This window comes from Hylobates moloch, unplaced genomic scaffold (genome assembly GCF_009828535.3).
Source record: "Hylobates moloch isolate HMO894 unplaced genomic scaffold, HMol_V3 SCAFFOLD_21, whole genome shotgun sequence".
Taxonomy (NCBI): Eukaryota; Metazoa; Chordata; class Mammalia; order Primates; family Hylobatidae; genus Hylobates; species Hylobates moloch.
In genome coordinates, this window is record NW_026652296.1 from 3,673,458 (window position 1) to 3,696,049 (window position 22,592).

Here is a 22,592-nt window from a genome sequence, read left to right on the forward strand (position 1 = left end):
GGCTCCTCGCTCACCCTCTCCAGCCTCACCCCATCGGGCTCCTCACTCACTCTCTCCAGCCTCACCCCCTCTGATTCCTCGCTCACTCTCTCCAGCCTCACCCCATCGGGCTCCTCGCTCACTCTCTCCAGCCTCACCCCCTCTGATTCCTCACTCACTCTCTCCAGCCTCACTCCCTCGAGCTCCTCGCTCACTCTTTCCAGCCTCAACCCCTCTGGTTCCTGGCTCACTTCTCCAGCCTCACTGGCCTCTTCACTGTGCTGAAACACACCGTGTATTTCTCATGAACCTGGCATGTGCCATTCCCTCTGCCAGGAACATTCCCTCCCCAAAGCCTCCATGGCTCACTCCGCCCTGTACACTGTGCCCCACTGTCGTGTCCCTGCCACCCTGTCCTAGGTTCTTCCTAGTCCTTGCCACCATCAGACACAGCACTGTACACCCCTGAGCTGATCTCCCTTGCCAGTCAGCTCCCAGGGTGGTCGCATTCTCATTCACCAATGTGCCCCAGCCCCTGGCACACAGTAGGTGCTCAATAAATAGTTGCTGAATGAATTAATCAATGAAAAAACAAGTTAGTTGTTCAAGCCTGGGACATAAAACCTACATTAGGAGAAGAGGACGAGGCAAAGGATGCTTCTATCTCAGTGCTCCCAGATGCGAAACTCCTCTGTGGCCACCAGGGAGGAGGTCAGTGTGTGTTTCATCAACATGGAAATATGTCTGCAATATATTACATAAAGGGCAGAGTGATACGAAACAGGATTGATGGTGCAGTCCCAATCACATGGAATTGCACCCTGTCTCTGTGTTACGCGTGTGTGATGGGGCCAGCCTCACGGGTGTGGGTGAACTTAGAAGGGCCCTGTGCTGGGTTTGCTTCTGTTGTCCCCACTTTGAAATGATGAATCACTTTTGAACAAGAGGTCCCGTGTTTTCATTTTGCACCGGGCCTTGCAAATTGTATAGCTGGTGCTGGTGCCTGGGGGTGGATGGGAGGTCACTGCCCGCAAATGAGCTCTGAGCAAGATGTTCCAGGGCCTACGTTCTTCTCTGTGATTTCCTCTGTTTGCAGTCATCAGGTATTGTTTTCAGAGCCCCCTGTACCCCAAGAAAAAGTCAGATAACTGAGTTCAGAGTCTTTCAGTCCAGTTTCTTCCAAATGACTATAGTCAGGCATTTGACATTTCAAGGAATAACAGGGACAAAAAGACCTAGCTGTTGGAAGAAGTTGTCCCCTCCCCACCCCTGGGGTGCTGATCTCCAAGCTCATGTGTAGGCCCCACCCCCTTCTGGGGAGCCTTGACCCTAGTTGAGTACTGACTGTAAACCCAGACGGAAGGGAGGTCTTGGGTGTGTTTGCAGCATGAGGGCTTGTGGTTGTCGTGGCAGAGAATGCAGGCTTTGGTTTTGACAGACCAGGGTTCGAATCTTGGCCTTGCCATGGACCAGCTCAAAGGCCTTCCTCACTCAGAGTCTTGTTCCTCCTTTGCAAAGTGAGGTTGTGGCATCTGCCCTGGGGCTTTATTGAGGACGGGGTGGGCCGTGAGCTCCCAGTCTGCTGCTGGTGAGGCAAGGAAGGCATTTATTGGCTGGGTAAACAGCCAGACACTGCGGTAGGCATCTTACTGTTTATTCATACAAACTGTCCCTCTAAGGCACACTGAGTGGGTCATTGCCACCCCTGTTTTGCTTTTTAGTTTTTTAAAAAATGTGAGATCTAATTTTCCTAACATAAGACTCACCATTTCAAAGAGTACAATTTGGTGATTTCTTTTTTAAGTATATTCTCATTGTTGTGCAGCCATCCCATTGTCTGATTCTCGAACGTTTCCATCACTCCGAAATATCCCTTAACAGCCACTCCCTGCTCCCCCAACCCCTAGCTCTAGGCAACCAGTAAGCTACTTTCTGTTTCTATGGATTTACCTGTTCCGGACATTTCGCAGAAATAGGATCATTCAATGTGTGGCTTTTATATCTGGCTTCTTCCATTTCGTGTGACGAGTTTAAGGTTTGTCCGTGTTGAAGCATGGATCAGAAGATGACTCCTTTTTATGGCAAACAATATTCCACTATATGGATTCACCATAGTTTGTTTATCCATTCGTTAGTTAATGGACATTGGGTTGTCTCCACTTTTTGGCCATCATAAATAATGCTGCTGCCAACTCTCGTGTACAAGTTTTTCGTGTGAACCCCTGTTTTCAGTTCTCATGGGTACATGCCTAGGAGTGGAATTGCTGGGTCATGTGGAGACTACATATTAAACTTTTTTTAGGAATTGCCAGTGTATTTTCTATATCCCTTTGTTGTTGTTGTTGAAGGTGAATAAGTGTCTGCTGTGGTGTTGTTCAGCCTTTAGGTTAAAAACCTGAACCTTTTCCCAAACTTGGTGACAAAGGAGAAGATTCCATACCTGCCCTTAGAGCACCTGTTCCATGTCAGGTCCCAGATGGCTGGCACCATGCTCCCTGTCCCCAAGTCTCTAGGAAAGGGGCAAGAACAACCCAAAATACCAGTTAAAACTAAGCAATCGAAGGGTTTTTCATCTTAGTGGCTGGGGTGAGAATGCGGGCTTCAGGGCTGGCTTGATCCAGTGACTTAGCAATGTCAGGAGAGACCCGGTCTCTCTGTTCTGCCTTCTACCAGGGTGGCCTCTTTGGAAACATGGTCACCTGTGGTTGCCAGATGGTGGCTGTTTCTGTGGCTCCATCTATCCCTCCTCCCTCAATCCTGTTGAAAGAGAGAAAGAAAGGGAGAGAGAGAGAGAGAGAGAGAGGGCAGGCTTCCTTCTGGACACTAGAGTGGGAGGCTTCTTTTCCAGAAACCTCCAGGATACTTCTCCTTCATTTATTGGCCAAAATGGGTCATGTGCTCATCCCTGAACTAATCACTGTAGCCAGAGGATTAGTTACCTTTTATTAAACCACAGGCCCCACCTCTAAGGCCAGGGTGGAGGCTACGTAAGGCACAACTGCCTCAATGAAAATCTGGTTGGCTACCACGGAAAGGTGGGGACAGATGAGTCTCATGGCGTCATCCCCATTGTACAGATGAGGAAATTCAGGCCCCAGCATACAACTTGCCTCTCTCAGCCCACACAGGCTGGTTAGTGGCAGATGCGGGTTTAAACACCCTTGAGACCCACTTCTTGCCCCTCTGTCCTGACGTTTCTCAGCTGAGGCTGTGGCTCCCTGGATGTGGCTGTCTTGACAGCCGTCCAAGGCAAGCCAGACACCTTCGCTCAGAGGTGCAGAGACTTTCTGCAGCGCGTGGATTTAAGGTATCTGGAACAGCATCAGCTTTTCAGGCCAGGCATTTTTATTTTGCCCTAAAAGCCTTCTAGGGGGGGAAACACAATTCCTAGGGGCTCAGCTTTAATGGTTTCTTTTATAGAACCATTCAAATTATAGATGGGTGAACTCCGGGAAACCCCGCTCAAGAATGCAGGAAAGCCGAACGTTAAAGGGGGTTAAGGTAAAATAGCGGCGGGTGGGGGGAAATTTGTTCTTTTAAACACTAGTTGTTAAAAAACCAAAGTGAACCCCCTGGTGCCGGTCTGGTCTTGGGAGGCTGGGTTTCTTGACTTCTGGCCCGTCTGGGGGACTCCAGGTGAAGTTAATTCCAGATGTGAACGGGCCCATTGCTTTTGCTGGCCTCTGACCCCTCCCACCTAACTTGGGGGCACCGTATCTGCAGAGGTTCAGCCTCCCAACTCCCCGTCATCCTCATCTGGGTTCAGATTCTGCTTTGTTGCTTCCAAGCCAGGTATCCCTGGGCGGGTTATTCAGCCTCTCTGAGCTTGTGCCGTCATGAGTAAAACAGGCTTTGTTTCCACTGGATGCTTTATTTTTGGCTTTGAAATGCTCATCACCCCCAGACGTGGTATTACATATATATTTGCCAATGACCTCATGATTGTCTAAGCCAGTGGATAGTGTGTTCTTAGGTCCATCTGCAGAGCACAGGACACGGAGTTTGCTCCCTCTACTTTCCTCCCCTGTTTTCCGGGACCCCATACCCTGTTGGTGTCCCCATTCTTCCTGCCCAAGTGTCTTCCAGATCCTTCCTTACCGGGTACTCCTGCACAGTCTCTGTTGCATTCCCCTGACCTCTCAGTGGAAGACAGAGGCCACCTTCACATTGCTTGTCAGGCTGTACACACTTCCCCCAGGCGAGCTCATCCAGTCTTCTGGCTTTAAATGCCATCTCTATGCTGGGGACGCCCAAGCTTACATTACTGTCTGGACCACTGCCCTGAGCTAGCATTTATTGAGCACTTAGGGTATGCAAAGCTCTGCCCTGAGCTAGCATTTATTGAGCACTTAGGGTGTGCAAAGCTCTGCCCCGAACTAGCATTTATTGAGCACTTAGGGTGTGCAAAACTCTGCCCTGAGCTCCAGCTGTGCATTAAGTGACAGAGGCAGGGCTTTGAACCTGCCTGGGCCCGGCTCCCTCCCTCACTAGCCCAGAGCTCATCTCTTCCAATTGATCAATTGATCAAGCCTAGGCCAGACCTCTGCTGCCCCCCTGACACCTTCCTTTTGGTGTCAAGTAGGGATTTCAGACAATATCTGCTAAACCAAACTGCATTTTGTCTTCCACCCTCTATTTCCCAGCTTATGCTCCATTGCCTCAGTTTCCCTACCTTGGTAAACAGCCCCTTCCTTCTTCCAGGGGCTTGGGCCAAGAGCATGCCAGTCTCATGAGACTCCCCTTTTTCTCACACCTTTTATAATCTCTTCCCAAATTCAGTCCTAAATCTGCCACTTTCCTGGTTTGGAGGCTATGTTCTTGTTATTTGAGACGTCACCTTTGGGGGAAACTGGATGAAGGGCCCTTGGGACCTCCCTGTACATCGTCTTTCAACTTCCTGTGAATCTATAATCATTTCACCACAAAAAGTTAAAACCAAAATAAATTCTAAAGATGGATTTTAAAAATGAACTCTTGAGGATCTGGCCGTTTCTCACCAGCCTCCCTCCCCACTGCCCTGGGTCCAGTCTCACATCACCTCCCACATGGACCATTCTGTTGCCTCCACCTGGTCTCCCTGCTTCCAGGTTGACCCCTGCAGTTGGCTCTCCAGAGGCAGCCTGAGTGGCCTTATAAAAACCACTGAAAGTCCCACCCTAGTGGTTCTCACTTCTTGCAGAGCACCTTGGTGTCCTGACCAGGGCCCTGGATGCGAAGGTCCACTCACTGGGTGGCTTGAAACAACAGGGCTTTATTGTCTCACAGTCTGGAGGCGAGAAGTCTAAAGGCAAGGTGCCACAGGGTTGTCCTCTTACAAAGGCTTTAGGCAGGAATCCCTCCTTGCCTCTTCTGGCTTCAGAGGCTCCTGGCAATCTTTGGCGTTTCATGGCCTCTGTCTTCCCCAGACTGTCTGCATCTGTGTCTTTACGTAGCCTTCTTATGGGGACACTAGTCACTGGATTAAGGCTCATCCTAATCCAGTATGAGCTTATTTTAACTGACGACTGCAAAGACGCTGCTTCCAAATGAGGTCACATCCTGAGGTTCTGTGTGGGTGTGAATTTTAGGGGACACCAGCATCGCAGGACACTGGGCTGAGGCAGGTGCTCGTGTTGCCCATAGGACCCGACCTGACTCGTGCCCCTACTGCTCCTCCCAGTTGTCCCTGCTACTCGCCCCTGCCCCTTGAACACACCCTCCTTGCTCCTGCCTCCAGGCATTCACCTCTGCAGTTCCGTCTGCCTGAAATACACTCTTCCCAAACATCCATTGGGCCCCCTTACTCACTGTTACCCAGATCTCTGCTCAGATGGCCCCTGTAGTCATTAGGGTTGTTTGCAGTTGTTCCCACCTTCCCTGGCACAGAGCAAGATTGCCCCCCAACTCCCTGAAATTAGGCAGATACCATGACCTGCTTTAGCCAATGGAATGTGAGTGGCACTTATGGGGTTTGCTAGCTTGCCACCTTCCACAGCCCTCAGCCTGGTTCCACACCCCTTATATTTCCTGCCTGCCTTCCCCACTTGCATGGAAACCCAGAGAATAGGATGTTTTCTTGGCTGCTTTCGCAGTTGTGTTCCAAGTTCCTTAAACAGTACCTGGCCTAGAGTGAGCACTCAGTAAAAACTTACTGGATGGAGGAATAAGGAGTTCATGAATGAACTGGGAGGCATAGCGTCTCTGCAGCCCTGTCCCCCTCGTGGCCCTCCTGTAACTACTCTTCTGTGCACTTGGCTGCTTCCTGTCCAGGACAGAGCATCAACCCCAAGCTGGCGGGCCTGATTGGGCGGCACGGGCCCCAGAACAAGCAGCCCTTCATGGTGGCTTTCTTCAAGGCCACAGAGGTCCACTTCCGCAGCATCCGGTCCACGGGGAGCAAACAGCGCAGCCAGAACCGCTCCAAGACTCCCAAGAACCAGGAAGCCCTGCGGATGGCCAACGTGGCAGGTACGCCCAGGTGGGAGGGATCACAGATCCACCACAGGAACCCAGCAGGGCCCTAGCGGGACCCAGCAGGGGACTGACTCCAAATCCATTCAGGTGCTCACCAGATGGCTCTGGAACAAATATAGCAGGAAGAAAACCCCAAAATCTCCCCCTACACAGAACATCGTAATTCTGTAAAAGTAATAAATTAGCTTAGAAACGCAAGTAGCAAAACATTCGTATAACACAACGGCAAGCACGTAGTTATTTAAATAGACAGAACAATGGCGGCACTTGCAGCTACACAGAGATGAAGGAAGACCCTGAAACATGGATGGGAAGACCCCCAGGGGGCTTACCCCATGGAAGGAGGGGGAGGAAGAAATGGGGAGGTAGAAGAGTTTGCTGTATCTTTATTTCATAAATGAAAAATATTTTAAATTCATGGCAAACTTTAATACTTGATAAATATATATATATATATATATATATACTTTTTTTTTTTTGAGACGAAGTCTCACTCTGTCACCCAGACTGCAGTGCAGTGGTGTGATCTCGGCTTACTGCAACTTCTGCCTCTCAGGTTCAAGTGATTCTTCAGCCTCACCCTCCCGAGTAGCTGGGACTACAGGTGTGCACCACTGTGTCCAGCTAATTTTTGTATTTTTAGTAGAGATGGGGTTTCACCGTGTCAGTCAGGCTGGTCTCAAACTGACCACAAGTGATCCACCTGCCTTGGCCTCCCAAAGTGCTGGGATTACAGGCGTGAGCCACTGCACCCGGCCAGGTGGTAAGTTTTTTAAGAATGTATAATTTGCGATACTTTTCAGTTTGTTTGAAATGTTTATTTACGATAAGTTTTTAAAAAAATAAAGGTAATATTTTTATTGCAAGCAAATCAAACATTAACAGTAAATATAAGTAAAGTTAAGGCATTGTGCGAAGGAGACTTCCAGGAGGCCCCGCTCTGCAGGTCCTCTAGAGCAGACAGCTTTTAGCCCATTACGTGGTGTGGTTCTTGAGGCTCTGAGGTAGATGGCCTCCCACTTCACAGATGGGAAAACTGAGGCTCAAAGAGGGTAAGTCACTCATCTAAGGGCACAGTGTAGGTAACTGGCAGCCCTGGGATTGGGTCCCTGGGGTCTGGGTTGTCCCTTGCCCCAGGCCCTCTTCCCTGTTGGGCATTGCCGGGGCCATCTGCCTGGCCTGGATGAGCTTCGGTGTCCCCAGCAATCCCACTGGGTGCTGTTTGACAATTCACCAGGCATTTGTGGAGCTCCCACAGGAGCCTGGCTTTGTCCCGGACACTGGGGTTGTGGCTGGGGTGTAATCCCTTTCCCCATAGGCTGATTGGGAAACCGACATTGACAGCCTCTGGTGGCCTGGGGGTGCTGGGATCCCAAGAAGGTGCATTCTGGTTTTGAGCTTTGGAGGTGGGCTGGCCTGGAGCAGCCCTGCTGGCACCGTGGGCGTCTGTGGACAGCCCTCCCACACCCCTTGCCTGGCTCATGCCCCCTGCACATGCAGTGTCAAGTCTGCCAGAAGATGCATCTGGACTCCTCCCAGACTAAAACCAAAGCTTCGAATCGATGAACCTCACGACAAACCATTTTCCAGTGGACTGGAGGGGTGACATCCCCCCAGATCCAAGGAGCCCAGTTTGCTCCCTATCCCCAATCCCATCGCGCCGGCCAGGGGAGCTGCTGCCCGGGGGTGCCGTTTCTCTGGCTCTTCAGGAAGCCGTTTGCAATGAGCAGGGCAACAGCCTCTCCAAGATGCCAGTGTCTTAATCTCTGGGACCCGTGAATGTGTCACCCTCCAGGGCAAGGGGGATACGGCTGCCCTTGGAATCACAGGTGCTAATCAGCTGGCCTTCCAATATGCGGGCTCTGTGTAGCAGGGTGGTCCCATCAGTCCTTATAGGAGACAGCCTTTGTGAGCTGTGGTTGGAGCCATGTGAGCACAGAGGACAGAGGGGTGGAGATGAGTGGGGCCACCAGCCCTGGGATGCGGGTGGCCTGGAGAAGCTGCACAAGGCAAGGAAGGGATCCTCCCCTAGAGCCCCCAGTTGCATTTACCTGCTGAGACTGGTGTTGGACTTCGGAGCCACAGAGCTATAATCCGTTTGTATTGTTTTGATAATTTGTTTGGTTAATTTGTTAAAGCAGCGATAGGAAAGAATACATCTTTGTTGGCAAAGTGATTTTCTTTTTCTTTCCTTTTTTTTTTTAGAGACAGGGTCTCACACCGTTGCCCAGGCTGGCATGCAGTGGTATGAGTATGGCTTACTGCAGCCTTGACCTCCTGGGCTCGAGCAATCCTCCCGCCTGAGCCTCCCAGGTAGCTGGGACTATAGATGCACGCCACCACACCTGGCTATTTTTTGTAGAGACGGGGCCTCCCTATATTGCCTAGGCTGGTCTTGAGCTCTTGGGCTCAAGCTATCCTTCCACTTTGACCTCCCAAAGTACTGAGATTACGGGCATGAGCTACTGCCCTCGGCCTCCTCAGAGTGCTTCTCCCCTCCTGCTGAGGAGCTGGGACACAACCGTCTGGGGGCTGGCTTGGGAGCTGCAGCCTTCTTGGCTCCAGGTTGATCACAAGGCAGAAAAAGGTCTGAGGTGCAAACCTGCCCTGCCACCATGTGGGAAGCTATTAGCTGCTTATCAACTCTGGGGCCTGCGGTCCCAGGAAGCACCCAAGGGGAGCAGGGGGCTATTGAGAAAGGTCCTGGTGAGGGGACAGCAGCAGCCCCACCCCCAAATTAACCCTCTAGTGCCAATAGCTTCTTCCTCCTCACCTAGCCTAGCTTGAAATTTATGTTCATTTTACTTTTCAAGGGAGAAGGCAGGTCAGCGGGGTTGGTGGCCTTTTTAAGACAAGGCTTCCTGACCCCTGGCGGGTGTCCTGGGGCCCCCAGATGGACCTCAGTGGGTCTGTGTGGCCCAGAGTGTGTAGGGATTCTCTGTATTTTCTTTTCTGGCAGTGGATCCATTTTTCCAGGTTTCTCAAAGGGGTCTGTGATCTCCCAAATCAAAAACCAACCGAATTCCTTCATTTGTATTTGAAACCTCTTTTATGCTGGACTCTTGAAGGCTGGGGTTCAATGCCGAACACCCACACAAAGGCTGCCCTTGGGGGTGTTAATTTAGGACAGGAAGGAGGGGGTTGCCATTCACATCCATACGTAGTAACAGGCCCAGAGTCAGGGTGGTGCCTAGGGAACGCAGCCTGTCCCGAGGGCTGCAGACAAGATTTCGTGGCGAGAGAGCTGAGAGCTCCGGGCCCAGTGGGTGCCCACGAGGCCAGGCTGGTCTGGAGAGGATGCTCTGGGCTATAGGACCTGCAGGGGCAGAGGCCTGTGCTGTGGGGTTTCCTGGCACCTTTGGGGAGTGGGGAGGAGGCTGTGGGGGCTGAAGCAGGGGAGGGGAGTGAGGGTGCGTGGGTCAGGCATTCTCTTGGGAGCCACGTCTTGAGTTTGAACTTCATGCCAAGCATGTTCAGAAGTCTTTGCAGAGATTCAAGCTATGGTGTGGCCTGCAGGTGGTAAGATCATTCTGGCTGCTCTGAGAAAGGTGAGGAACAGGGTGGGTGCCGAGGGGGTGCTCAGCGCCCGGAGACTCCTTAGAGGATGTTACAGATCATCCAGGCAGGAAGTGTAGGCAAACTGCATCCCGGCAAAGACTTCCGTGTCTTGGAGCTCCATCGGGTGCACCTGGGTAATGAGGGGGAGAGGAAGTAGGCCTCTAATTCAAAATTAGAATTCAATCTGATTTTCCCCACCACCTCCTCATCAAAGCCCCACCAAGCCTCCCATTTACACAGCCCCCAGGACGGGGCTCTCACTGTTTCCCGTGGCAGAAATTCATTGCTGGGAACCTGCCTCCTTCCCGCGGATCACTCCTGGCCCTGTTTGAAGTTCTTCTAAAACCTGCCTGGAAGTTAAGAAAAAAATAAAATAAAAATACCAAGGCCCGGGCCCCACCCTCGGCTTAGGCCAGAGTCCTTGAGTGTGAGTGTGAGTGTGTATGCGTGTGTGCCTTCTCCTTTGAATCGCTCGTCCCCCGCCCCCTCCGTGATGGGCTGGAGCCCTGCCGTGGGGCCACACAAGTTGAATCTCTCGGCAGCCCTGTGTGTGCTGGGGCGGGGGCACATGCTCCGGCACGCTACCCCACGCGGAGCTTGCTTTCCTGCCCGCCAGCCCCCTCCCCCGGGGCTTCACGTGCTCTTCAGATGGTGCGGTTTGGGGTTGAGAAACTGGGTCCCTGCACTTCCTTCTCCTCACCCACGTTTGGACCCAGCTCCCTGGTAAGCAGCCGCCTTTGCCAGATGACCCGTGGGGGCGGGAGCTGAGCCTGAGCACCAGTCCTGACTTGTCTGCGGCCCAGGCAGGGGGTTGAGGAGGTGGATGAATCCCGGTGCTGGCGTCCGTCTCCTGCTCACTTTCTGTTGCTTGGGGGCGGGTGGGGCAGGCTTGGAGGGACAGGGGAGCTGGGAGTCTTTCCTTCGTTTCCTTTCCTTGCTTTCCTGCTAATAAGTCCTAAGGATACACAGGAGCTCCAGCCACTTTCTGCTGGGACAGCCATGATCAAAGAGCCCTGGAAGTACAGAGCAGGGTCTGGGGTCCCTGGTGGCAGGGCCAGTGCCCATGCCTCACTCGTACACCACAAGTAGCTTCATGAGCTGTGCTCGGCCTTGGTCTGTTTGGCCTTAGGTTTGAACTAAGTTACGCCAAATGTCGTGGCTTTACTTTAAGACAGGGTTGGGGAAGGTAGCACTCAGGCCACTCCTTGCCCCTCCTGTGCTCATGACAGACATTGCTAATAGATCATGGCCTCTCCTGTGCTCATGACAGACATTGCTAATAGATCACGGGACTTCCTTCTGACGGAGCCTGAACACAGCTTCAGAATCCCCCTTGACTCGGGACACCAAGGAGTTAGCAATGTCCCTGGCTCGAGCTAGCAGCTTCACCTGACACATCCCTGAGCTGAGGGGATGTTCCTTCTCCTCCGCCCTGCCTTCTGCCTCCCCAGGGGAAGAGGGAGGAGGCTCGTGGAGTGGCATGGCTACCTGTGGCCCTGGGCATTGCCACAGCCGTGGAGGCCATTTTAGGTTTCTGCTTGGCATGGTGTGCTCTAGAGGGCAGGCTGTAGAGTCCAGCTGTTTGGGCTCCTCCCTGATGGTTCCTTGACCTTGACCTTCTCGTGTTGAGGACACCCTGGCCCTGGGGAGGTTCCTGCTGCCCCAGAGCTGGTTCTCTCTCTCCCAGCCCTGCTACTCTCCTACTGAAGGTGGGGACGAGGGGCCTCTGGGCTCCCCCTGGCTGCCTCTATCCACTCTGAGCACCCCCTTGCACCACTGAGCCTTGGGGCTGGTTCCAGCCACGCTGTCTGCTGACCCAGGCCCCAGCTTTCTCATTCCTTGCCGGGCTTAGTGCCTGCCTCTGATCCTCTGTCCCATGCTACTCCAGCAGCCTCAGGCATGGAGGGCGCCTCGTCCCCACTGCTCAGCATCCTCATCCAGGAATGCCTCGCCCTTGGATGCCTCCCCACCCTCCTATCTCACTTCCTTTTGGTTCTTACCCACATGTCACCTCCTCAGAAGAGCGCCTGCTGGCACCCCCAGCAGCACGCCCGCTCGCTCCAGCCTCTCCTGCCTTGTTTTCCTCTGTAGCCTTCATCTCTGTGTAAGTCATGTGCACTTACCTGTCTATGACTCTGTAGCCTTCATCTCTGTGTAAGTCATGTGCACTTACCTGTCTATGACTCGCCTCTCGTTCTGGAAAAGCCCCTGAGTGGCAGGGCTTTGCTGTCTTACACCCGGAACTCATCTCATGCCTGCACACCAGGAAGCAGCCCCTAGCAATGGCTGAATGAATGAGTGACTCCACAAGGCATGCAGGCCGCGAGGGCAGGGCACCCAGGGGCAAGCGCTCCTGTCCCACAGCCTGGAGGCCACCGGCCCCGCCCCAGCCTTCACCGAGTTCACTTCAAAGAGAGTCTCGAGTGTCTCCTCAGGACCAGGTCTAAACACACGTGATTCGGTTATAATCAATTAAATGTAATTTCCTTATTGGTGTGCATATCTTTCCACATTGCTTTTCTGAACTATGGATAAGTTTTATATCTGTATAAATAGATATATCCAAAAATGGCATTTTGGGAGGCCAAGGCGGGTGGATCACCTGAGGTCAGGAGTTTGTGACCAGCCTGGCCAACATGGTGAAACCCCGTCTCTACTAGAAATACAAAAATTAGCTAGGCATGGTGATGAGTGCCTATAGTCCCAGCTACTCAGGAGGCTGAGGCAGGAGAATCCCTTGAACCCAGGAGGCAGAGGTTGCAGTGAGCCAAGATTGTATCACTGTACTCCAGCCTGGGCAACACAGCAAGACTCTGTCTCAAAAAAAAAATAAAAAATTGCTGATGAAAACAGAAGCAGCCTGCTTTTCAGTCCCCAGCAGGGAACATGGTGCTCCTGTCTCAGCCTGAGCCTTGGAGGCCGGTTCCTGACTCCTTCTGTGCTCTCCATGCTGTTCCCTTCTCTCCTGCCTCCTTCCTCCTCAACCCTCTTCATTCTCCTTCTTTCTGCTTTCCACTCTTGGCTCGCTGCCTCTAGCCCATTTCATTCCAGAATTGTTCTCAGCCATGCGGTAGCTAAGGCACACTGAAGGTTTCCAGGACCAATAGAATGTCCAGTCTGTGTCTGAGGAGGTGTCCTAATTTGCAGTGTGTGGTCCATGGGAGGCTAGCTTACTGCACCACTCCTGTCCCACCCATTTTACAGATGAGGAAAGTGAGGCTCAGGGAAGGGAGTTCAACAATGTCCTTATCTTACCATTTCTCATTATCCTAGAAGCCATGCAGATAGAATTCTTGTGAATCAGAGAAAAGCCAAAAATTGAGTGGTGTTCCACTCTTTGACATATACCCTACTGGCACGTAGTGGGTGTGGAGGAAAGAGCCATGCGTTCAAACCGTTAACAGGTGTGTGTGTGTGAATGGAGAATGTGCGTAGTTTCAAATTTCTCTAACAAGTGGGCTAGAAGAAGAATAAAATGTGAAACTGCCATGAACACTCAAGGCTACCACAGGAGGTATAGGAGCTCTCTTCATTTTGCAAACCAGAAGTCCAAGATCTAGGAGAGCTGGGGTTTGACTCCAGAGCTGGAGCAGTCCCCAGCACCTGGTCTTGACTCACGAGTTAGGCTCCACTCAGAGGCTGACTGTGCTCCAGGGTCTACACCTCTAAGGGCGACACCTGGGCTCAAGTGGACCGCCGTTTTCTATGTGGGATGAGCCTTCACAGGGCAGCCAGTTGGTATGGGTTGAGGGTTGGCTGCAGATATCAGAAACCCAAGTCAAATGCGCTTCAACCAGTAGAAAATTCATCAGCCCGCAGAGCCGAAGTTGGGTGGACATTTCAGTTGGTTGATCCAGGAGCTCAACAGTATCCTCTGAGCCCCATCTCCTTCTGCCCCCACCCTACCATCTTCAGTGCTGCTTCCTCTCAAGGCCACAGCTGTAGTTGGCCATGGAGACAGCCAGGGGGGCTTCATTATTTTTTGCTTCTGCGCAGTAGGAGGAAGAGAATAAATGTCTCTCCATGAGTCTTTCTTAGGAACGTGGAAACTTTTCCCAGAAGTCCCTATGTCTTTTAGTTTGTGTTGGTCACTTGCCCTTCCCGAACCACTTCCTGACTCCTGGACAGCATGTGCACTGATGAGCTTAGCTTTGGGGATCTAACAGTGACTTTACAAAGCCTCTTTGAGGAGGTGACATTGGAACCAAGGCTTGAGCCAGACACAACAAAGATTGCAGGATGGGGCATTGCAGGTGGAGAAAACGGCACATGCAAAGGCTGCAGTGGGAGTGAGCTTGGTGTTTGGTCAATCGGTTGTCAGAGCACACCGGGCCCTGTGGGCCACAGGCACAGCCTGGGCCCTGCTCTGAGTATGACAGCTCCTGGGAAGTTGTAGGTGGAGGAAAGACAGGTCATGACTAAGAAAAAAGCAATCCCTCTGTGGGGTGGAAGGAAGGTTGCAGTGTGTGTGAGAGAGAGACAGACAGACAGACAGAAACTTCTGCAGTGTTTACAAGTGCTCAGGCCCTGACCCAAATGCTTACAAACTTACATAGTTCTGGAAAACCCCAGTGTATAATTTTCACTACTCAAAGAAACTTCGGGAGTGTTTTTTTTTCTGAAAGGTCATCAGGTTTTGACTCTCTGCTGTCTCATTTCTTCTTGCTGGTGGTGGTGATGGGTGCCTTGTCCCAGGCCGTGTCCCGCATCCTTTTGCCCCTGCAGAGGGATGAGTGTGTTGGGGCCTCACAAGTTGAGGTTGTTCATAAGCAGATCTCTTTGAGCAGGGCCCCTGCAGTGGCCTCGTGTGAGGTGGATGGGGTTTGATTCCCTTATGGAATCCAGGCAGATGTCAGCATTTAAACAACACACGTGTATAAAAGAAACCAGTGTCTGCAGAAGGTTCCAGAAAGTATTATGGGATAAGACTGCATGAGAGAGGAATGGGGGCATTGGCACCTCCCTTAGTAGGGCCTTTGCTGGGGTAGAAATGAGTTTTAAGGCAGTTAGACCCTCGAACTGGCTTTTGAATCAGGAAATTTACCCCCCAGCCATCTGCTTCATTGCTGTTCACATCACTGCCTAAGACGGAGGGAACTTTGATGTGTGTGTGTTTCTTTCTCCTCACTGGGCTCTGCTTCTTCACTTCCTTGTCAACGCAGAGAACAGCAGCAGCGACCAGAGGCAGGCCTGTAAGAAGCACGAGCTGTATGTCAGCTTCCGAGACCTGGGCTGGCAGGTAAGAGGCTGGCTGGGTCTGTCTTGGGCGTGGGGCCTCTGGCGTGGGCTCCCACGAGGCAGCGGGTCTGTGCTCGGTCCTGTTTCTCATCTCTGCCAGTTAAGACTCCAGTATCAAGTGGCCTTGCTAGGGAAGGAGACTTGGGCTAAGGATACAGGGAGGCCTCATGAAATCCAAGAGCAGAAATGTGGTTGGGACTTGAACTCGAACCAGGAACCCAAACACTTTGGACTCTGAACCCCCATTCTCTGCATGCACCTCATTCCCTTCCCTTGGCTGGCTGCCTCTCAAGATGATGCTGGGCTGTGTGGTTGAATCCAGATACCTGGGGAGCCATCTCCCCCTCTGCCCTCTGTCCTCACTTACCCCATTCCCACGGGAGGGACAGATCTGCCCAGCTTGGTTCAGGCGCTTGTTCCTGAACCAGTCAACTGTTTTAGGGGTGGGGTTATGTTACTGGCACATGGCTGCCCCCTCTGGAGCCATTTGCTTGGAGTGAGGCAAAAGGTGGGGGATGAATCCTAGGAGAGGAGTGAGGGTCATGTGATCCACCATGTGTCTGCCGTGAGCTCTGGTGTGATTCTCATTCAGCAGTCGTGCAGCATCTGCAGCGTTCTGGGCCCTGTTCTAGGTACTGGATTAGAGATGCAGCGATGAACATTGCAATGTGTCTGCCCCGTGGGGCTCAAATATCCCTGGAGAGGGTATTGTCATGAGGTCATCAGGGCAACTGGTGGTATTCTACCCTCAGGGAGCTTGTAGTTCAGTGGGAGAGTCCAGAATCTTCCCTGGAGATTATGCCCAGACACATTCAGGGCGTACATGCGCACAGCCAGCTCTGAGCCCTCCTGCGAGCCTGCCCTCGGGACTGATGACCACATCTACCTGCTGCTTGGACAGAACCCAAACTCCAGGGGACTCTGCTGGAAGATTCCATGTGCTTAAGCATCACTGAGGAGTATACTGATTATTGGGCAACATTTCTGTGCCACCCAGACCCTAGAGGCAAGGATGGCACATGGATGCCTTACTGACAGTGCACATACCTATCTACACTGTCACTGAATTCTCACCCGGAGCCCGCATGGGGATGCCATTATGAGTTATTAGCCTCTGGCAGGTGGGAACACCGAGGCATGGAGGTTTGTTTAAGGTGAACTGCCAGTGTGTGACCACCTAGTGGGGGTAGAGCTGATGATTGCCTCACACCGGAGGCTCCTTCCTGTGCCACCTTCTGTCCAGAAGACACAGCCATGGATGTCCATTTTAGGATCAGCCAAGCCCCATGGGCTTTCCTTCATTTTTATGTTTTTTTAGAAATGGGGTCTTGCTCTGTCACCCAGGCTGGGGTGCAGTGGTGTGATCATAGCTCACTGCAGCTTTGAGCCGTCTTCCCACTCAGTCTCCTAAGTAGCTTGGACTATAGGCCAAGACTATAGAATGGTCCTCCTTTCCATTCTTTTGGGACCATGAGAGGCCACCCATGTTTCCTGCCCCTGCTGGGCCCCCTGCTGCTCAGAAGGCATGGTCTGAGCCTTCGACCTTCGGTTGTGAGCCTGGCGTGGTGGCTTCTGGCCAGCATGGGGGTTGGGATGCTGTGGCTCAGGCCTTCTGCATGGTTTCCCACACTCTCTTCTCCTCCTCAGGACTGGATCATCGCGCCTGAAGGCTATGCCGCCTACTACTGTGAGGGGGAGTGTGCCTTCCCTCTGAACTCCTACATGAACGCCACCAACCACGCCATTGTGCAGACGCTGGTGGGTGTCACGCCATCTTGGGGTGTGGTCACCTGGGCTGGGCAGGCTGTGGGGCCACCAGATCCTGCTGCCTCCAAGCTGGGGCCTGAGTAGATGTCAGCCCATTGCCATGTCATGACTCTCAAGGGCCCCTTGCCCCATTAAAAAAAAAATTCAAAAATTGTGTTTTATGACTGGTTTGGTATAAAGAGGAGTATAATCTTCGACCCTGAAGTTCATTTATTTCTCCTAATTTTAAAAGTAACTAAAAGTTTTATGGGCTCCTTTGAGGATGCTTGTAGTATTGTGGGTGCTGGTTACTGTGCCTGACACAGCACTGGGCCCTGCTTCATTTTCCAACAGAGGAAACAAACAGATGAGAAATTTCAGTGAGAGCCAGAGTGATCAGAAGCTGGCCAGCAGGATAACGGGATGGACAGATGAGTGGGGACCCATGGGGCCATTTCAAGTTAAATTTCAGTGGGGTCACCGGGAAGATTCCATGTGATAATGAGATTAATGCGCCCAGCACGTGGCGACACTCAGTAGGTGTTATTCCTGCTCTGCCAACAGCAACCATAATGATAAGAGCTATAGGGATTTTGTTCTTTTGCTTAGAATCCAAGGTTCAAGGACCTTGGTTATGTAGCTCCCTGCCAAGAACATCATCTGAACCTTCCCTGCCACCTGATCATCCACCCTGCCTTGAATGCTTCTAGTGACAGAGAGCTCACTACCGGCACTACTCCCTCCTTTCATTTAGTAATCTGCCTCCTTCTTTTCTTGTCCCTGTCCTGTGTGTTAAGTCCTGAAGAAAAATCTCATCTACCCCTTTCATTTGGTTCTGCTCTTTGAGGGCAGGGGTTTTTGTTTCTTTGTTTGTTTTTTTAAGCATTGATTTTCCAAAGCCCTCGCTCCCCTCCTCAGTTGTAAGCTCCAAAGCCCTACTTGGGATTGAAGGTCCTTAGGCTGGAAACAGAAGAGTCCTCCCCAACCTATTCCCTGGCCTGGGTGTGCTGTGCTGTGCCAGTATCCCCTGGAAGGTGCCAGGCATGTCTCCCCAGCTGCCAGGGGACACATCTCTATCCTTCTCCAACCCCTGCCTTCATGGCCCATGGAACAGGAGCGCCATCGCCCTGTGTGCACCTGCTTCCATCAGTATTTCACCAGAGATCTGCAGGATCAAGTGAATTCTCCAGGGATTGTGAAATGATGCGATTGTGGTCATGTTTAAAAGGGGGTAACTGTCTTCTAGAGAGTCCTGATGAAATGCTTCCAGAGGAAATGAGCTGATGGCTGGAATTTGCTTTAAAATCATTCAAGGTGGAGCAGGTGGGGAAGGGTATGGATGTGTAAGAGTTTGAAATTGTCCATCATAAAACGTGTAAAAAGCATGCTGGCCACAGCCTGGAGGCTGTGAACAGAGTGCCAGTCACTGATGCTCTTGCCTGGCACCTACAGTTGCTAGAAACCCAGAAGTTTCACATTAAAAACAACAGGACAGTGGAATCTCTGGCCTGTCTTGAACACGTGGCAGATCTGCTAACACTGATCTTGGTTGGCTGCCGTCAACTTAGATTGAGTGGCAGCCTCTTCCCTTGGTTTGCCTTAGTCCCCACTATTCCCTATTGTCTTACCTTGGTCTACTTTGCTCATCAGTGGCACTCCTGTGGCACTCACAGGCATTTGAGTCTGTGTGTCCCTGTCCCACATCCTCTGTAAGGTGCAGAGAAGTCCATGAGCAAGATGGAGCACTTCTAGTGGGTCCAAGTCAGGGACACTATTCAGCATTCTACAGTGCACAGGGCAGTTCCCCAACAGAGAATTACCTGGTCCTGAATGTTGGATCTGGCCCCTTCCTTCCCAACTGTATAGTGTGAAAACCTCTATGCTTTGGTTCCCTTGTCTGCAAAACAGGGATAACCCCAGAACTGAGTTGTCCATGTAAAGTGCTTAGAACAGGGAGTGCTTGGGAGTGCTTGGCTTGGGGAGTGTCACCTGCAGTCATTCATTATGCCCAGACAGGATGTTTCTTTATAGAAACGTGGGGGCCAGTTAGAAGGACTCACCGCTTCTCACCACTCCCCATGTTTTGGTGTGTGTTTCAGGTCCACTTCATCAACCCGGAAACGGTGCCCAAGCCCTGCTGTGCGCCCACACAGCTCAATGCCATCTCCGTCCTCTACTTTGATGACAGCTCCAATGTCATCCTGAAGAAATACAGAAACATGGTGGTCCGGGCCTGTGGCTGCCACTAGCCCCTCCGAGAATTCAGACCCTTCGGGGCCAAGTTTTTCTGGATCCTCCATTGCTCGCCTTGGCCAGGAACCAGCAGACCAACTGCCTTTTGTGAGACCTTCCCCTCCCTATCCCCAACTTTAAAGGTGTAAGAGTATTAGGAAACGAGCAGCATATGGCTTTTGATCAGTTTTTCAGTGGCAGCATCCAATGAACAAGATCCTACAAGCTGTGCAGGCAAAACCTAGCAGGAAAAGAAACATGCATAAAGAAAAACGGCCGGGCCAGGTCATTGGCTGGGAAGTCTCAGCCATGCACGGACTCGTTTCCAGAGGTAATTATGAGCGCCCGCCAGCCAGGCCACCCAGCTGTGGGAGGAAGGGGGCGTGGCAAGGGGTGGGCACATTGGTGTCTGTGCGAAAGGAAAATTGACCCGGAAGTTCCTGTAATAAATGTCACAATAAAACGAATGACTGAAAATGGTTAGGACGTTACAGATATATTTTCCTAAACAATTTATCCCCATTTCTCGGTTTATCCTGATGCGTAAACAGAAGCTGTGTCATGTGGAGGGCGGGGAGGTCCCTCTCCATTCCCTACGGTTTTCATTCTGAGGCTTGCAGAGGCCCAGTGTTTACCGAGGTTTGCCCAAATCCAAGATCTAGTGGGAGGGGAAAGAGCAAATGTCTGCTTGGAGGAGGGCGGTGTGTTGGTCTTCGGAGGAAAAATATGTTCTGTTGTTCAGCTGGATTTGCAGTGGCAGAAATGAAACTAGGTGTGTGAAATACCCGCAGGCATTTAGGATTGGCTTTTCAGCTCGCCCCAGTGGTAGTAAATTCATGTGAAATTGCAGAAGGGACAAGGACAGCAAGTAGGATGGAACTTGCAACTTGACCCTGTTGTTAAGAAGCACCAATGGGCTGGGAATGGTGGCTCTCACCTGTAATCCCAGCACTTTGGGAGGCTGAGGTGGGCGGATCATTTGAGGTCAGGAGTTCGAGACCTGCCTGGCCAACATGGTGAAACCCCCATCTCTACTAAAAATACAAACATTAGCCGGGCGTGGTGGCGCGCATCTGTAATCCCAGCTGCTCTGGAGGCTGAGGTAGGATAATTGCTTGAACCCGGGAGGCAGAGGTTGCAGTGAGCCGAGATCACCCCACTGCACTCCAGCTTGGGTGACAAAACGAGACTCCATCTCAAAAGAAAAAAAAAAAACAGCACCAATGAAGCCTAGTTCTCCACGGGAGTGGGGGGAGTGGGGTGAGCGGGAGCATTGCACATTCCCCCAGTGGACCCTCTGGTCTTTGTCTGCAGTGGCATTCCAAGGCTGGGCCCCAGCAAGGGCATCTGTGGCTGTCTCTTCATTTGCAGACCTTGATCAGAAGTCTCTGCAAACAAATTTGCTCCTTGAAGTAAGGGGGAGATGGCATAATAGGAGGTCTGATGGGTGCAGGATGTGCTGGACTCACATTGCAAACAGAAGCCTTGTTGAGGGTAACATCCTAACCAAGTGTCCCGATTTGGAGGTGGCGTTTCTGACGTGGCTCTTGGTGTAAGCCTGCCTTGCCTTGGCTGGTGAGTCCCATAAATAGTATGCACCCAGCCTCCCGCCACAAACACAAGGCCTCGGGGAGGGCTAGACTGTCTGCAGACAGACAGTTTGCAGCCCTCGGGGAGGGCTAGACTTTTCTGCATCTGTAAAGAAAACAAGGTGATCTGAGACTGTGGCCATGTGGAACCCGGTCTTGTGGGAGACTGTTTCTCCATCTTGACTCAGACGGTTCCTGGAAACGCTGGGGCTCTGTTTTTATTTTCTTTGATGTTTTTCTTCTTTAGTAGCTTGGGCTGCAGCCTCCACTCTCTAGTCACTGGGGAGGAGTATTTTTTGTTATGTTTGGTTTCATTTGCTGGCAGAACTGGGGCTTTCTGTGTGATCCCTCTTGGTGCGAGTTTTCTCACCACTTACTGACCCAACCAGCCTCTGGTTAGCATCATTTGTACATTTAAACCTGTAAATAGTTGTTACAAAGCAAAGAGATTATTTATTTCCATCCAAAGCTCTTTTGAACCCCCCCCCCTTTTAATCCCTCGTTCAGGACGACGAGCTTGCTTTCCTTCAACCTGTTTGTTTTCTTATTTAAGACTATTTATTAATGGTTGGACCAATGTACTCACGGCTGTTGCGTCGAGCAGTCCTTAGTGAAAATTCTGTATAAATAGACAAAATAAAAAGGGTTTGACTTTGCAATAAAAGGAGACGTTTGGTTCTGGTTCTTTGGCCTGTGTCTGTCTGTGTGTGTTGTGTTTTTCTCTCAGTTCTTGGACACTGAAGTTCTCTCACACTGCTAAGAGCTCCCTGCCTTCGCCTCCACCGTGAACGCTCTGTTTAGCATCCAGGCCTTGGGGGGAAGTGGCCGCTCGTCAATATTTGGTGCAGCTGTGTGGGGCTCTGGGCAGGAGAGATGGAACCAAGCAACACATGTGAATTTGGTAGGCTCGACTACAAAGGTCCTTGATTGAATTACAGTGCAGCTGTCAGCAGCTGTTTCAAAGAAGCAGGGGGTAAATTAGCTGTGTTTACTGCTAACATAGTTGAAAGATTTAGTCATCCCAATAAAATAGAGGCACCACAGAGAGAAAAAGGGCAGAAGGTGCACGCCCAAAACTTTAAAGCGGTGCCGGCCCCAGAGCTGACACTGTCCAGTGCAAATGATTGGGGCAGTTGGGGGCAGCTGCTGGAGCGCGGCTGTGGACGTGGATGGCCCCCAGCAGGCCTGGCGAAGGCGGCCAGGGCCCAGTGCCTCGCCGAGCATGGAGCAGCACTCGGCCGTGTAGCGTGGAGCAGCATTTTGGACGCCTTTCCGCTTTGAAGTGCACACTCAGGTCACCTGATGGCTGTTGTTGGGATCCCCGCCTGATACTTGGACAGGCCACCCATTCTTCCCCTGTTGCCCGGAATAAAGCGGCTGCTCCTAACAAGTCCCAGTCCTTGTGATTTCCAGACCCTCCCGCCATTGTCCGGACGAGCAGTTTAGCATTTGTTCCGTTTTCCAGGCTGAAGGTCAAAGCCACACACTGGAGGTCTAGACGTGGCCTGCACACAGGTCTGACTCCCCCAGCATGGTGGTGTTTATCCATGTCTTAAAATGTGGATTCATTGCCGACATGTTTTCGAATATCAGAAGATGGGGGTGAAGAAAAACTCCCCAAATCTGGCTTCTCTTGAGAATCGGCAGGCCTGGCCACTCCGGGCCCCACACACACATGGCCGCTCTGGGTGGCTGCAGAGGGACAGCTGGTGCCCAGTTTCCACTGCTCCCTATTGCCTCTCTTACAAAAGGGTGAATGTCAGTTGCTGTTTTTAAAATTGTAGATGCCTATTTATG

The 22,592-nt window shown here is 51.7% G+C and overlaps 1 protein-coding gene across 1 annotated transcript in view; it reads left to right on the top strand.

Annotated features, from left to right (window-relative positions):
* Nucleotides 1–20,176, top strand: part of BMP7 (bone morphogenetic protein 7) — a 99,008-nt gene extending 78,832 nt beyond the window's left edge. Inside the window, exons 4-7 of the mRNA XM_032142494.2 lie at nt 6,229–6,426; nt 15,153–15,229; nt 16,876–16,986; nt 19,074–20,176. Coding sequence (XP_031998385.1) covers nt 6,229–6,426; nt 15,153–15,229; nt 16,876–16,986; nt 19,074–19,223 — 536 coding nt within the window. The 3' untranslated portion in view covers nt 19,224–20,176. The remainder of the gene's footprint in view (nt 1–6,228; nt 6,427–15,152; nt 15,230–16,875; nt 16,987–19,073) is intronic.
* Nucleotides 20,177–22,592: the final 2,416 nt, after the last annotated feature.